The sequence below is a fragment of the Lepidochelys olivacea genome (genome assembly GCF_965140295.1).
Source record: "Lepidochelys olivacea isolate rLepOli2 genome assembly, chromosome: 1".
NCBI lineage: Eukaryota > Metazoa > Chordata > Testudines > Cheloniidae > Lepidochelys > Lepidochelys olivacea.
Window position 1 is genome coordinate 274026329 of NC_140411.1, and position 15765 is coordinate 274042093.

Genomic DNA, 15765 nt, shown 5'->3' on the forward strand with positions numbered 1-15765 from the left:
AAAAAGTACATCGATATAAAAATCCTGTTTGACACCAGCTATCTTAAAATTAATCTGTGAAACTTGAAAATGCTTGAAGATGGTAAGTGAATTCAAATATCTGGAGACAGTTCTTACCAGAATGCAAACTGTGGGTTCATAGTCTTGTTGGTTCTTTGAGCTCATTAGATTAAGTCAGCGGCTTTCCTGAGATAATCACTTTGGGAGTCTTTTCCCATAATAAAGCTGGGCTATTGATAATGTGCAGTTAAAGGTCAACTTCTTTGCAAAGAAGTGTATCAGCTAAGGCTTAAAACCTATAAGTAACTTTGAACTATTGTAATAGTTCATAATCTAACTCACAGTTGCAAAGGATGTCTAACTGGTGAAACTGACATTTGAAGGTCCATGAAGTGTTTGAGTAAACTGACCACCATGTGAGTGAGATCTGGCCCTGTCTGGGGTGGGGTGGGGGGTGGGGGATGTTTACTTTCAACTTGGCGTATTGCTCTTACTGAAAGGTTTTGTTAAATACACATGAAAAACATCTACCTGCATTCTAATTTTATGCTCAAATAGGTTAAATATGATTTCAGTGGTGAGGAATTACTTGTCAAGATATTTTAGCTAAAATTCCAATGGTATGTCATGAGGTTTGTCTCCAGTGTTTTGTGTTTTGTTGTTGTTGTTGTTGTTGCATATTCACTTACTTGCATCCTGTCTTGCAAAATATATGCTTATCCCCCATCTGCTTACTGTGGGGTTCTTGAACTGTCATCAAAACCTTTTAACACTGGTCATTGTCTAACCCGTTACTGGACTAGGTGGACCTCAGTTCTGATCCTGTAGGGCAATTCCTTTAATCCTGTTTTATGGAAGTAACACGTAGATTGTCCAAAACTGACCTCTCATTAAGTATCCAAAGTATGAGTCTTAATTGGATAGCTTCTTTTCATTAGAAAATAGCAGTTAGAGCTTTGCTTACACACACTTATATGAAAAATGTAGACTCCATCATGAAGGAAGGGGGGAGGCTTTACTTGTATTGAGTTATTTTAACGGGTCTAGCTGCCTGAGAAGCTGTAATTCTGTCTCAAGCACATGAATTTGAATGCAGCTTGTTCTCTAGTGACTGTCAGTATCTTGATGGTGATTTGAACTTGTGATTTAAGTTTGCCTTTTTGAGATGCTTATAGTAATAAAGCCTCCAGCTTTGGCCCTCAGAGGCTAATTACTAAACATAGAGACTGAACTACTAGCTGACCTATACTGATAGTCCCTCTAGGTAATTGCTGAAGGCCATGTAGGGAACTTCATGCTTCTAGTACCCTGTTGTATTCCTTTTTGTGAGTAAATAAATGAGTCAGTTTCTAGGGCTGTGAGACAAAGTTCCTGCTCTATCTTGGTGGGTCTTGCGCTTATTGGCAGATTTGCTCGCCTTGGAGCTTCACAGCAGCCCTCAGCTTGGCCGTTTTTCTGAATCCACAGTCCAGGTCGACTCCTCCTGTGTCTGACCAGGAGGTGGGAGGATTTGGGGGGAACCCAGGCCCGCCCTCTACTCCGGGTTCCAGCCCAGGGCCCTGTGGAATGCAGCTGTCTAGAGTGCCTCCTGGAACAACTGTGTGACAGCTACAACTCCCTGGGCTACTTCCCCATGGCCTCCTCCCAGCACCTTTCTTATCCTCACTATAGGACCTTCCTCCTGGTTTCTGATAATGTTTGTACACCTCAGTCCTCCAACAGTCCACGTTCTCACTCTCAGCTCCTCACATGCACACCACAAACTGAAGTGAGCTCCTTTTTAAAACCCAGGTGCCCTGATTAGCCTTCCTTAATTGATTCTAGCAGCTTCTTGATTGGCTACAGGTGTTCTAATCAGCCTGTCTTAATTGTCTCCAGAAGGTTCCTGATTGTTCTGGAACCTTCCCTGCTCCCTTACCCAGGGAAAGGGACCTCCTTTGCTTGCTGCTCAACTATCTGCTTTCTACTCTCTCCTAAAGCCCCCTGGCCTGGGCTTTTCTTACTTTTTGACCCTGCCTCAGTCCCCCACCTCCGCCGACCGGGCCAGACGTTTTTTCTTCGTTTTGTTTTTTTTGCTGTTTTTTGCTGCCGTTCGAGTGCTGGTCAGCTTCCAGCTTGCTGCCAGCCCCCCCACGGCTGCCTTCGGATGCTGCTACTGCTTTAGCTGAAACTCCCGAGGGGGGGGGGGGAGGACTGTCAACCCGCTCCCCGGAGGAGGGGTGTGGAAGCCCCCAGACCCAGCCGTTTGCTGTTTTTGTGGACCCGTAATTAATCGACAGTTTATTTTTTTCTTCTTATCTGCTTGGCATTTCTGGAATGCTCCACAAAGCCCGGAAGAGAAGACAGCTGACAGACATTGCCCAGGGAAGCTACAAATCATTGTGGAGGGGGCCGTAAGATGGAGTAACTTTTGAACTGTACTCTCGTGTGGGGGGAGTTTGACTGACCGTGTCTTAACTGTGTGTGTGTAGGGGCACAGGGGGTGTGGCACGGAGCTGCCCCCCTATCCATCGGTGCCCCTCCAACACTACTACAACCGTCACGGCCCCCCCCGCCGTTGGTCCCCGCTGGCAACTTGCCATCTGCCTCTGGATTCAGCTGCTTGCTATGAATTCCGCCATCCGGACCAGACACAACAGCTGACCAAACAAGACTCTTTGGACAAACGAGCGTGGGTCCACATCATTCTCCCCCCCCCCCCCCCCCCCCCGGGACTGCCCACCCCACAGTTTGCCCCTACTACCTGACCCCAACTCCTGTGTCCTCCCCCTGTCCAGTCGGACCCATTTAGCCCCCCTGCCTGCAGCCCAGCAGGGAGAAATGGTTAATCTGCCCCCCCCCCCCCCCTTCTGGTGCCTCCCTGTCTCTCCCTGCTCACAATGGCAGGGAATGAGAGAGGTGAGGCCCTTCTAACAACCTCAGCTGCCCCTCCCCCACCTTACCCCCCTGCCCAAGCCCCCCCCGCATTGCTGCCAAAACACTTGCCACCACCCCCACTGGGGCATCGGTAGCGCGCCCCCCCCCCCCCGCTTGCCGCCTCGTCATCTCGCCCACCCACCGCCTCCGCTACCATCAATAGTGTCCGGGGTCCCTTTCCCACCATGACCAGGAAGCACGGCGTCCGTTGCCTCCTGGTGCCCGCCTCGCCCCACGTGGAGACATACGTGCAGGTGTTGGCGAGGGTGGTAGGACCCACGCCTATTGTGGCAGCCTCCAAAATGTACGGGAAGGTTGTCTTTTTCTTAGCATCGGAGGCCGCCGCCCAGAAGGCGGTGGAGAAGGGCCTGGTGGAGGGGGGCGGGGGCGGTGTTTGTTCCCCTGGAACCGCTAGAGGTCCTGGGCGTCCGCCTAGTCCGGACCTCCGTCCGTCCTTTTTTGCCCAATGCCGCCCTGTTACCCCCTCTCTTTACCCTGGGGAAACCCGTTTCTGTCATCAGCCCTCTCCCGTTAGGCTGCAAGGACCCCACCCTCCGTCACGTCCTTTCGTTCCGCCAGCAAGTGCAGCTTCTATGGCCAGCGGCAGTATGTGACGGAGAGGCACTTGAGGGGTCCTTCCTAGTCCCATACCAGGGAGCCTGCTATCAGGTCTACTGTTCCACAGGAGAGGCCCGGTGCTACCTCTGCTGATCAGTGGGGCATGTCCGAAGAGACTGCCCTTTGGCCCGGTGGGGAGGGGCACCCGAGACCCGGCAGGACATCGGCTCCATCATTGCCGACGCCCCTGGCCACCCGGCACCTGAAACCACCTCTCCTCCTGCTCGATCCACTGCTGCTCCCGCCCGGGCACAAGAGACACCTCCCCTACAATGCCCAGACGAGCGAGGGAGCCCCGCCCTTGCTGTTAACAATCCAGCAGAGCCTATGGAGGAGGGTGCAGCAAAGATATTACCGGGCATAGGAGAGGGCCTGCCCCAAGGAGAACCCTCCCCCCCATGCTGCCTCATCGTTTCCCCCCTGAGCCCCTGAACCATCGCCTCTGCCCCCCTGACACGACCCCTGCTAACCAGCCCCCAGACGATGCTATGGAAGGCTGGACCCTAGTCCAGGGAAAGCGAGGCAAGCAGAAGGCTCGCGCTCCGCTGCACCCATCCGATGCAGAGGCCCCCCAGAAGACCAGGAAGGGGGGCGCTGACACTGAGCCTTCCGCTATGCCCACGAGTGAGATCCATCCGCCGGTGTTGGGAGGGGAAGATAAAATAGCACTGGAAGGTAGGATCTCCCCTCCATGGGAGACCTTCCCCTCCAAGACCCCTGAGGAAGCTCCTTCTGCCCGAACCTCCCGCGAACCCCGAAGCGACCGTCGTAGCGGGCGCCAGAGGGGAGACCCCCCCCGAGGTAGCAGAAGACGACCTCTCCTCCATGAGTGAGGAGATCGAGGCCCTAGGTTTGATCCCGGTCACCCAGGGAGAGGATGACCTACTGCCGGCTGGCCTTGATCTGGGCAACCTCACCCCAGTCCCCTTTCCCCATGCTCCCTCCCCCTAACCGCCTTCCCGGGCGGGCACCCTACAGAAGGTAGTCCACCTGATGCCGTGGCTGCCAAATCCACCACAGAGCCTGCGCCTAGCATCACTGGGAGCCCCCTCCCCACACCCTTAACCCTCGAATCTGTTCAGGAGGCGCCACCTCTTAGCTGCTTGCCTCCCGAAGTCCAGAGCCTTGCCTCTGCCCCCGCCACCACTCCTGTCCCTGCCCAGTCCACCTCCTCCTGCAATGCTATTGCCGCCACTGGGGTTATTTCTTTCCCTTTTTTGTGGTTCCCCCCCCAAGGGGCAGCCTTTGCATTTTCCTGCCACGACCCATTAGGAGCTGCAATTTTTCCCTCCGCCGTCCCCTTCTACCCCAAGGCTTGAGATGGGCCTAATAACTTTAGCCTGTCAGACACCCCGTCGGTGGTCTGCATCCTGCCTGCCCGCCTCAGCGGACGACGAGGCTGCACCAAGAGCCCCACCAGGGAATAACAGGCAAATCGCAACCCCCCTTCCCCCATGAGCAGCAAAAAGCGCAGCGGGAGTTTTTAGAAGACATTCGTGGCTCCCGCAATAGGGTACAGCTAGCTCTCCAGCTATGGGGGTCTTTGATCAAATCCTCCGGGCCACAAGGGCCCTTATAAAGGAGGGTAGAGGGAAAGGAAGGCACAGTGCCGCGGCCTACGGGTGGGCCCGCAGCTTCTGTGATGATTTAATCATTTACGGGATGGGTCACGGATTGTTGCGCGACCCACCGGGGGCCGCGAACACCCCCGCCAACAAGGAACCCCCACCCCCCCAGCCCTCCGCATGATGCCTCTCATTACTGCAACTTTGAACACCAGGGGCTGTAGGATGGCTCTCCGCAGGTCCCAGGTGCTCTCTTACCTTCGGGAAGGAGGGTACTCTGTGGTTTTCCTGCAGGACACCCATATGGATCCGACCGCAGAGGACAGCTGGTGGCTGGAGTGGGGGGACGGTGTCTACTTTAGCCACTTCACGATTCGACAAGCTGGAGTGGGGACCCTGTTTTCCCCCAGCCTACGGCCCGAGGTGCTAGGGGTTACTGAGGCCGTGCCGGGCCACCTGCTGCATCTCCGAGTCCGTGTGGGGGGGCTCGTGGTCAACCTCGTTAACATCTATGCCCCGACAATGAGCCTGAAGCGGCCACAATTCTATCAGCGGGTGTCTGACTTCCTTGGCACCCTAGATTCTCATGAGTGCCTAGTCCTGGGAGGGGACTTTATAACACCACCCTAGAGGAGCAGGACCGCTCGGGGGCCAAGCTGAGCCCAGCCGCTGTGAACATTCTCTGAGAAATAGTCGAACATCACACCCTAGTGGACGTCTGGCGTGACCACCACCCAGATGACACTTCCACGTTCACCTTTGTCCGGGTGGAGGCCCATCGGTCACACCACTCTCGGTTGGACCGTATTTATTTATCCTGTTTCCATCTTTCACAAGCCCACTCCTCCAACATTCGGCCGGCCCCATTTTCTGACCATCATCTAGCCACCATAATAGCCTCTCTCCGTGCAGAGAGGCCGGGGCCGGCCTATTGGCATTTTAATTACAGCCTGTTGGAAGATGAGGGCTTCGTGACGTCCTTCCGGGAGTTTTGGCTAGCCTGGTGAGAGCAGCAGCCTGCCTTTTCCTCGGCGCGGCGATGGTGGGATCTAGGGAGGGTGCGCGCCAAGCTCTTCTGCTGTGACTACACCTGGGGCACAAGCTGACGGAGAAATGCAGTGATAGAGCAGTTGGAACGGGAGGTCTTAGAGATGGAGAGGCGTCTGGCCACCAGCCCCGTGTACCCGTTCCTCTGCGGAGCGTGCCGGGAGAAGCGGGAGGAGCTCCGGGCCCTCGAGGACCATCGGGCCCGAGGTGCCTTTGTTCGATCCCGCATCTGCCTCCTTCGGGAGATGGATCGCGGCTCCCATTTCTTCTATGTCCTAGAGAAAACGAGGGGGGCCAAGAAACATGTCACCTGCCTTCTAGCAGAAGACGGCACCCCCTTCACGGATCCAGTGGAGACGTGTGGGAGGGCCTGTGACTTCTACACAAGCCTTTTCTCCCCGGATCCGATCAATCCTGCCGCTTGCAGGGTGCCCTGGGAGGAACTCCCCACGGTCAGCGTGGGCGACCGAGACCAGCTAGAGCTGCCTCTCACCCTGGCCGGGTTCTTGGAAGCCCTCCGTCGCATGCCCACCAATAAATCTCCGGGCACGGGCAGGCTGACCGTGGAGTTCTACCGCGCATTCTGGGACATCCTTGGCCCAGACCTAGCCACTGTCTGGGCCGAGTCTTTGCAGGGCAGGGTCCTCCCTCTTTCGTGCAGGCGAGCGGTGCTCGTGTTGTTGCCGAAGAAGGTGGACCTCTGCGATTTACGAAACTGGCGTCCCGTCTTGCACCTTAGCACGGACTACAAAATCGTAGCGATAGCAATCTCGCTGCGGCCAGGGTCCGTGACGGTGGACGTGATCCACCCAGACCAGACCTACGCTGTCCCGGGCCGCAGCATTTTTGACGATGTATTTCTAGTCTGATATCTTTTGGAACTCGGGCGTAGAGACGGTCTGTTGTTCACCCTCCTGTCTCTTGATCAGGAGAAGGCATTCGATAGAGTGGACCATGGGTACCTCCTGGGCACTCTGCAGGCGTTTGGATTCGGACCTCAGTTTGTTAGTTTTCTCCGGGTGCTGTATGCTTCCGCGGAGTGTCTGGTTAGGCTCAACTGGACCCTGACCGAACCGGTCAGCTTCGGGTGAGGAGTACGGCAGAGGTGCCCCTTCTCGGGCCAGCTGTACGCTCTGGCGATCGAGCCCTTCCTCTGCCTCCTCCGCAGGAGGTTGACAGGGTTGGTGCTGCGGGAGTCAGAGCTGTGACTGGTCCTGTCATCGTACGCCGATGACGTGGTCCTCGTGGTTCAGGACCCGGGCGACTTGGCGCGGGTGGAGGCTTGCCAGCCCATCTATTCGGCAGCCTCCTCCGCCCGAGTCAACTGGGTCAAGAGATCTGGCTTGGCGGTGGGGGACTGGCAGCAGGTAAGCTCCCTCCCACCCGTGCTTCAGACCATCCGGTGGAGTGCTGGTCCACTGCTCTATTCGGCATTTACCTTTCTGCCACGCAGCCTTCTCCACCGGAGAACTGGCAAAATTTAGAAGGCGGGGTGATAGAGCGGCTCCGGAAATGGACGAGGCTACTCCGATGTCTCTCCCTCCGAGGGAGAGCACTGGTGCTTAACCAACTAGTCCTGTCCACATTCTGGTACCGGCTCAACACCCTGGTCCCGGCCCCGGGTTTCCTGACCAACCTCCGGACATCGATTCTAGAGTTCTTTTGGTCAGGAATGCACTGGGCCCCTGTTGGGGTTCTTCATCTACCCCGGAAAGAAGGAGGGCAGGGCCTGAAGCGTCTGCGCACTCAGGTCCGTGTCTTCCGTCTCCAGGCCCTGCAGAGGCTCTTTTATAGTGCAGGTAGTTCGACGTGGAGCATATTGGCGCACGCCTTCCTGCACCGCTTCCAAGGGCTCCGATAAGACTGGCAGTTCTTTTATCTCTGTCCAAGAGGTTTTCCGCGAGACATCTCTGGGCTGCCGGTCTTCTACCAGGACCTCCTCTGGACCTGGAAACTGTTTCTAACGACCAGGTCCGTGGCGGCCACCGTGCGAGCAGATCTCCTCGCGGAGCCCCTACTACACAACCCGCAGCTCCGTGTGCAGGTGGCGGAGTCCCGCTGGGTGCGCCAGAGTTTGGTCCTGGCAGAAGTCACGAGAGTCGGAGACCTCCTGGACCACGACTGGGGAGACTGGCTGGATCCCCTGACGCTCACTCGGTGCATGGGGCTCTCCGGACCTCATACCTCCCAGCGCGTACTTCAGGAGGTGAAGGCCACCTTGATGCCCGCTGCTCGGGCTTATCTCAACCGAGCCCTGCGCGAGGGCGCACTCTGCCCACCCTCTACCCCAGGCCCGCCGGACCCTTCAATTGGGCCCCTACCCCGTAGATCCCAACAAACCGCTCACCCTTTCACTGCGAGCCGGCTGCATGAACTGCAGCTGGTCAGCTTTCAAGTCGCGCCACGGAAATATTTATACACACTCATGATTCACACCCTTCACGCCCACACCCTGGTGTCCCGCCCCGATACAAAGTGGCGGGACCTCCCGCCACCTTTGGAGGGTGAGCAACCCCGGTGGGCCAGCCTGTATTCCACCTTGGTCCCGAGGCCCGTCGGGGACATTAGTTGGCGGCTCCTTCACGGAGCTGTGAGCACGGGTGTGTTTTTGACGCGGTTCACCCCCATCCCGGATACTTGCCCTTTTTGCAACGTGAGGGAAACTCTGGCACACGTATATTTAGAGTGTGCCAGGCTGCAGCCCTTTTTCCGGCTCCTCATGAATATTTTATTACCCTTTTGGCTACACTTTTCCCCTCACCTTTTTATCTACACACTCCCCATCTGTGGCCCCACAAGATCACAAGATCTCCTGGTTAACCTCCTCCTAGGCCTAGCTAAAACAGCCATTTATAAAACCAGAGATGGGAGGTTGGCTAATGAAGCGTCCTGTGATTGTAGGGCCGTTTTCCGATCCTCAGTACATTCATGTATCTGGGCGGAGTTCCTCTGGGCGGCGTCCACCGACTCCCTTGACGCCTTCGATGGGTGCTGTCCGAGGTTCTCTGCTTGGTGACCCCGTCCGGTTCCCTCCGTCTGACCCTTTGATTGAGGGGAAGAGTGAGAGACCCCAGCCGTTGCCGCTATGGATACCATTGTTACTGTCACCTAGGAGGGGTCCTATCACACGTGGTGTACGTCCCCCTTACCCCCAAACCGGCCACCCCGCAGCCGTGCCCATCTTGTCGGGCACTTTCAGGAGAGGAATAATCAGTGACACTGGGCGTGGCACTAGGTAACTCGAGGGGGTGGAAGACCATGAGTGTCGAGGAAGCCCCCTGCTCTAGGCCACTAGGTAACTCAGGAGGGTGGAAGACCACAAGTGTCGAGGAAGCCCCCCCCCGCTCTGGGCCCAGGCTAGCCCGAACACTTCTCTCTCCTGAAGGCTGCTGTGTTATACCTTCTGTTTGCTTTTGTTTTGTTGCATAGTTTTGCTTTATTTTTTTTTATTTTTTTTTTTGGTGATTCTTTGTAAGTGTTACCCAAGTAAAATTCTTTTCTGCTTCAAAAAAAAAAAAATTAAATTACTCTCCTGTAGTCATCTGGCCCGACCTTGGCACAGCTGTCAGTCTGGTACTTTTTGTTACCATTGTGTACTATTCTTAGTTCTCATCTCCAGCAGTTTTAAAATATCACTTAGCTTAGCTGCAAGTAGGCTGAAATTTACATTGATTCTAACACAATCTTGCATTGAAATGATTGAAAGACTTCTTTTCTATTTCAGAAGAAAATATTCTCATTTAACACTGTGCTGTACATGTGACTCCACATGGCAGAAACAGCCAACTTTGCCTTTCTGTTCTTTAGTGTTCACCGGCAGTAAAACCATATCTCACCCTTAGAAGCAAGTTTTGGGAATTAAAACACTTAAGAAAGGTAGGATACAAACTAGGCCGAATAGCTGGACCTAAGATGCCATCCTGAGAATAGGAGTGACTTGGGTTTTTTGCTCTTGGATTGTGACCTTGGGCAAATCACATTGCAGTGGAGAAACTGAGGCAAAGGGATAATGATGGTTGTTTGCTTGTTTTTTGAAAAGCACTCTGAGTTGGATAAAAAGTGTAATGTAAGAGTACACTATTTTTATCATTCCATTATTTATTGTAATTATAGTACTGAACATTTTAAAGCAGGCTCAGAGGGCTTATTCAGATCTGGTTTCTTAAAATGCAGTTTGTTTCAGGTCTGAGATCTAGTTGAAGTTCACCTTTTTCTGGGTACCTGGAACAAAGGCCATATCAGAGGTTTAATTATCTTAATACTGTCCCTTAAGTCTAGATGTTTACTTTTCAGTTGCAGTATCTTTGCATCAAAGGAAGTAACAACTTGTGTAAATACCTGAGACTTTAAAAAAAAAATGGTGGGGAGGAAGCTATATTCAATGCACTGTGAGCGAGCAAGCAAGCAGACTATTTTGGATCAAGTGAATGTATAAACTGGCCTGCTCAGAGAAAGCGCTTTATGGTATCCCCCAGAAAACATAGGTTTGTAACCAAAACCTACTCTCCGGGTGAACTAGAGCTAAGATCCTTCAGAGGCTGGTGGCTTGAGAGTTGTCCGAATAGTGATACAGTATTACCTGAGCACTGAAGGGATCAAACTTCACAAGGATGTCCAGTGGAGGTGAAGGCCAGGTTATCTGACTAGTTGTGGAAGGAAGAAGCCTCGTTAAGTCTTAGGCTTCCTCTGAGAAGTCTACTAAGCGCTCGATTCCAGGACCTGAGCAAGTTTTTACACACTCCCATTACTGTGTTAAGAGTGAGGTATCTTTCATGAATGCAAACATATGGGTACTGTGGAAACTTTTTTTGATGCTTCTGTAGCTGTTGGTTTTTTATTAGAGTACCATCCAGAGGCCACAGTAAGATGGAACTCAGTATTGCTGGGTACTGTGTGTATATATAGAAAGAGGCAAGCCCAGCTCTGAGGAGTTTACTAACATAAGAAACAATTGGGTGTAACAAATGGAGGGAGTGCAAGAAGGATTGAGGGTAGTGGGTACCAAGAATGTGTAAACCAGGAAAGGTTATGTAGTCTTTGTGACTATTTCACAGATCTGAACGGTTCTTGCTTATGTCTTGAGTCTCTAATCTCTTTGACCAGATGACTGGCTGTTACAGTTAACAATTTATTGTAGGCATCAAGGTAGACATGGGTCTTAGGGATTAAAAGGACACAGGTGAAGCTTTATACATCTAAATACTGCATCAGTGTAACTTACACTTTTTGCTATTTTGATGTAACTTTGCTTAACTAAATAAGATCTTCCAATATAGTGTTTAAGAGGCTTGAAAATACAGCTATAAATAATGGCTTTAATATTTTTTTCCCTAGATTGTACACCTCATATGACTAACTTGAAGAAAAGGAACTCACCATGGGACGACATTCAAGATTCCTCTCTGGAAAGGGTTACTGATGTCACACTCTTCTATTTGGGTGATGTGTATCTACTCATCTGACTGTCTTCATATCTAAAGGTCTTATTTTACTTTTGCAAGTACCTCAAGTCAAAATTTTTGTTCCTTTCTGGAAACTGTTTCCTCATACTAAGGACTGCATACATCATGGGTGATATGGCTAACAACTCAGTTGCATACAGTGGTGTAAAAAATTCTGTAAAAGAATCTAATCATGGAGATTTTGGAATCTCACTTGAAGAGCTCCGTGCCCTTATGGAACTGCGATCTACAGATGCAGTGCATAAAATCCAAGAATGTTATGGAGATGTCTATGCTATCTGTACAAGATTGAAAACTTCACCAAATGAAGGTAAGTGTATTGTGGTAGCATGTGTCCAGAATATCTTTATTTAAATTAGATCAGTTATTTTGACTCTGAATGTGGTTATAAATAATTAAATAGAATGCTAGCTTGTGCTTACTGTTTTAAGAATAGAATTATGATCATCTATCATGGTAGTGAATAGCAAGGTTTGTTAACTAGACCAACTTTTGTAACTGATATAAAATTACACAGTCACATATTTCAAGATTTCAGAAACAATGTCCTGATTCTCAGTTACACAAATCTGTTCCTTAGCACTGAAATAAACTTTGCCAAATTTATCTCTAATTGCACTTTGAGAACCTTCAAACTTGTTTCTAGCTTGTATGGTAAGTTATGGATCATAAACAACCCATGTGAACCCTGTTTCATAAACTAGTGGTGATTATGCTGGAAAAGAACTCCAGGGTTGGCCTGTATATGTTCGAAAGCTGTGCTTACCATCTAAGTTGATGTATTGCTACCCAGCTACACTCTGGCAATATAAGCTCATCTGTTCTCCAAGATGAAGGAGGGGTAATGTTTTAATGCATGGACCTCTTCTATTGCAGTGTAAACAATGAATGTTTTCAGTTGAATTTTACATTTTTGAAAAAAATTGTGTATTAAAACCCTTGGAAATTGAAGGATCTGAAACACAGCATTTATTAGTTTGTCTTCATAGTTTGAAATAAGAGCTTAACAGAGTATCTTGTCTAAATGAGGGAATTATGACTGTAAATTGTTCTGGTTTTTACATTTTCTTTTCTTGTCTAATTCGTTGTTGTTGAATCCTGATGAGAAGCCCATTTGCTTTTCAGGCAAAATGGAGTAATCTCGTCAGGATTGACTTGACCTGCTCTAAGTTTGAAGACAACTGTTTTCCAGCATATTTACATGTTGTAAATAGAATTGTCAGAAACTTTTATATTTAACAGTATTTCAGATCTGTTCACTGCAAATTGCTTGCTCACCAGTGTGAAAGTGATAAAGCACCATGAAAAACTTAATGGATGAATGTTGCAACTTTATAAAACAGACAAATGAGGCTTACCATAAAATTGCATATCTCTGAGCTACTTTTGTCCATCAGTTTTTTTTGCTGATTTGTATATTCTACAAAACCATCATTGACTATATCATTCAGTACTCTAATAAAGTATCCTGAATTACAAATATGACTAGAGGTGCTGAGAGGAAAATGCTGGCTTTTCTTTAAAGCTGAGAGAGTGACTGCATGTTGATACAAAAAACCTCCTGCTATTCTTGTATTTCAGTCTGCCATAGTCCACACATCTGTCACTTATGCAACTTCATATTAGCAGTCATTTTATTGTTACCAGTTTAAGAATCCGTGTAAGTTTTGTTACTCTGACTAATCAGCAGCCCCACATAGTAACCCAGGAATATTGGAACAAGAACATCAGATGTTTTGGTGTTGAACGTCAGGGGGTGGATGTTTCCTACTCTTCTCCTGTGCTAGCAGAGGACTGGAATATTCCAAGCCAGAGTGCAACATGAGTAGTAGACCAAACAGGAGATAAACTTGAGGATGTACAGAGGATGAAACTCTGTAGGTGAGGACGAGAACAGCTATAAATATCTTAGACAATATACCATTTAGCATGAGTAAGAGCACATGCAGTGGAGACAAAGTTGTGTAGACCACTGCAACAGATGAAAAGATCACTCGATATAATTTGTGTTTTAAATTCAGATACTGGTGAAAAGTTGTTGTACAACCATTTATTTGTTCCATGAAAGGAACGGTAGCATTGTAGAAATAGAAACTTGAATGGTAATAAAAATTGTGCCTTAAACAAGATACATTTATCACAGTGTGCAAGAAGTACCTTAATGACTAATTCCAATTTTCATTATTTTTTGTGATCGGAGTAAACCTTTAATAAAGGGTAGGGATATCATAAACACAACCATGGCTGGTAGGGCAAACTTAACAAGTTTGAAACTAGTTGTCAGGAGTTGCTTGTCTGGCACAAGATTGGGATTTACCATGTGTGCCCAAACAGGCTGTTCAAGCACCAGTTCACTACCTGGTTCTTTTAGTGAACTGATCTCTTTGACCTCCACCTGGATCTACTGTTTTATCTTGCTTTCCCCATTGGGGAATTCTTTGTCACTCCACTGGCAATGAAGTGAAACTTATTAGTGATATAAATTGTGGAGTCTCTTGTGGTATCTCTTTACTGCATAGTTAATCTACATGATTAGTATCCTAGTTTTGCTGTGGGGATACTTGCTCTTTACCCGCATTAGTTTCTGCACTTGCCCATGAGTCTGGGAGCATACTCCATGATTCCCTGTGCTGAAACACTTGGTTTCTTTCCATGTCATTTTGTGTCAATTGCAGGAGAACTTGTCTATCATTGAGAAGTGTGGGAAGGACATTAGAGAACTATTGGCAATCAAGTGACCTTTGCCTGTTTCCTTGCTGCTAAATGGGCAGGTTCTAGTGAGAGAAACAGGAGCCCCAGTTTTAACCTATAGCCCCCAGCCGTGTAAACTGATGGTAGGGAAGTTGAGTTAACCCATTTTTGAGAGGAGTTTTAACTGTCCAGTGAACCCACATGCTTGGAAATGTCACAGATCAGAAACTTTTTGTAAATTTCACTTAGTGGTCATTTGTGAGATGAGGAGAAAGATTAAATGAGCAAGACTACCATCTGAACAGATTCAGTACATTCTCATTGTATGTCAGACACATTGTATGTGAGACCTTGCACAGCTATTCACTACAGGACTTGCCATATTACTGAAGCTTGCTGTATTATGTGCTGTCCTACATGATTATTAGAGGCATAGTAGAAAATGTGCTGCAAATCCCTGAAATTTATCATAATGAAATTAGTAGCTTTTTGCTGCCAGTTGAATGTCTTAACTAATGGACACTAGACTACCAAACCACTGGTCTAGTGGTTTTCAACCTTTTTTCATTTGCAGACCCTTACATTTCAAATGGAGGCGCAGACTCTTTGGAAATCTTAAATATAGTCTGCAGACCCCCCCACCCCAGGAGTCCATGGACTACAGGGTGAAAACTACTGCAACATAGACAATCAGGCTAGCCATATTCTTGTATCTTCTGTTGTTGTGTTCCGGTCCACTTAGTGTGCTATCCCAATGTAGAGCAGCACCTACTTTGCTTGAAAAGTGAATGCAGCAGGGTGTAACAGATGAAGTTAATGGAATTGTCAGTTTCATCTGCCATCAAAACTGCTAGAGATGCAGGCAAGAGATGGTGTGTGCCTGGCAGCACAGATATGATCTTCCACTATAGTATTTATTTTTATTAAATATTCTAAATGGAGTAGGAGAGAAAGGGATTTCATGATTTCTATGCCCAGTTTAAATTCTTGCTCTGCATCCATACATTCAAAATTATTGTAGTGTACAGTAAATATGCTGATACACTGGAGAAAGTTTATTGCCAGTATCTGAGGGGGAACTGATCCGCTAAGGAAGGTTGTACTGAATAGCTTTACAGGGTCAATATAACTGTAAACCTAGCAAAATGTTCCTATTTGAGACACCTAGTTGAAAAATATGGCTCTGGACAGACACCAAATCACTTTATTTAAATAGGTGAGTAATTGTAATGGAGGATATAAAAATTCTTGTGGTTTATACTCCTGTGTACCATGCAGCAATTTAGACCTAAATTCCACAGAAGGACCACAAATTACTGTATATAAATCACAGAATTTCTTGGTGAGCTGGCAACTCTGGTAACAGTAATGGACAATGAAATGATTTGACATTTAAATTTAATGGAAAAATTCTAAAAAAGTTAATGAACTAATACATTTCACTATCACCATGGCCTGTTAGTTGT

At 48.9% G+C, this 15765-nt stretch overlaps 1 protein-coding gene across 6 annotated transcripts in view; it reads left to right on the forward strand.

Moving 5' to 3' along the window:
- Positions 1–15765, forward strand: part of ATP2B1 (ATPase plasma membrane Ca2+ transporting 1) — a 131052-nt gene that overhangs the window by 52837 nt on the left and 62450 nt on the right. For all 6 annotated transcript variants that reach the window (XM_084627069.1, XM_084627073.1, XM_084627068.1 and 3 more), the window contains exon 2: positions 11481–11918. In XM_084627069.1, coding sequence (XP_084483195.1) covers positions 11714–11918 — 205 coding nt within the window. In that variant the 5' untranslated portion in view covers positions 11481–11713. The remainder of the gene's footprint in view (positions 1–11480; positions 11919–15765) is intronic.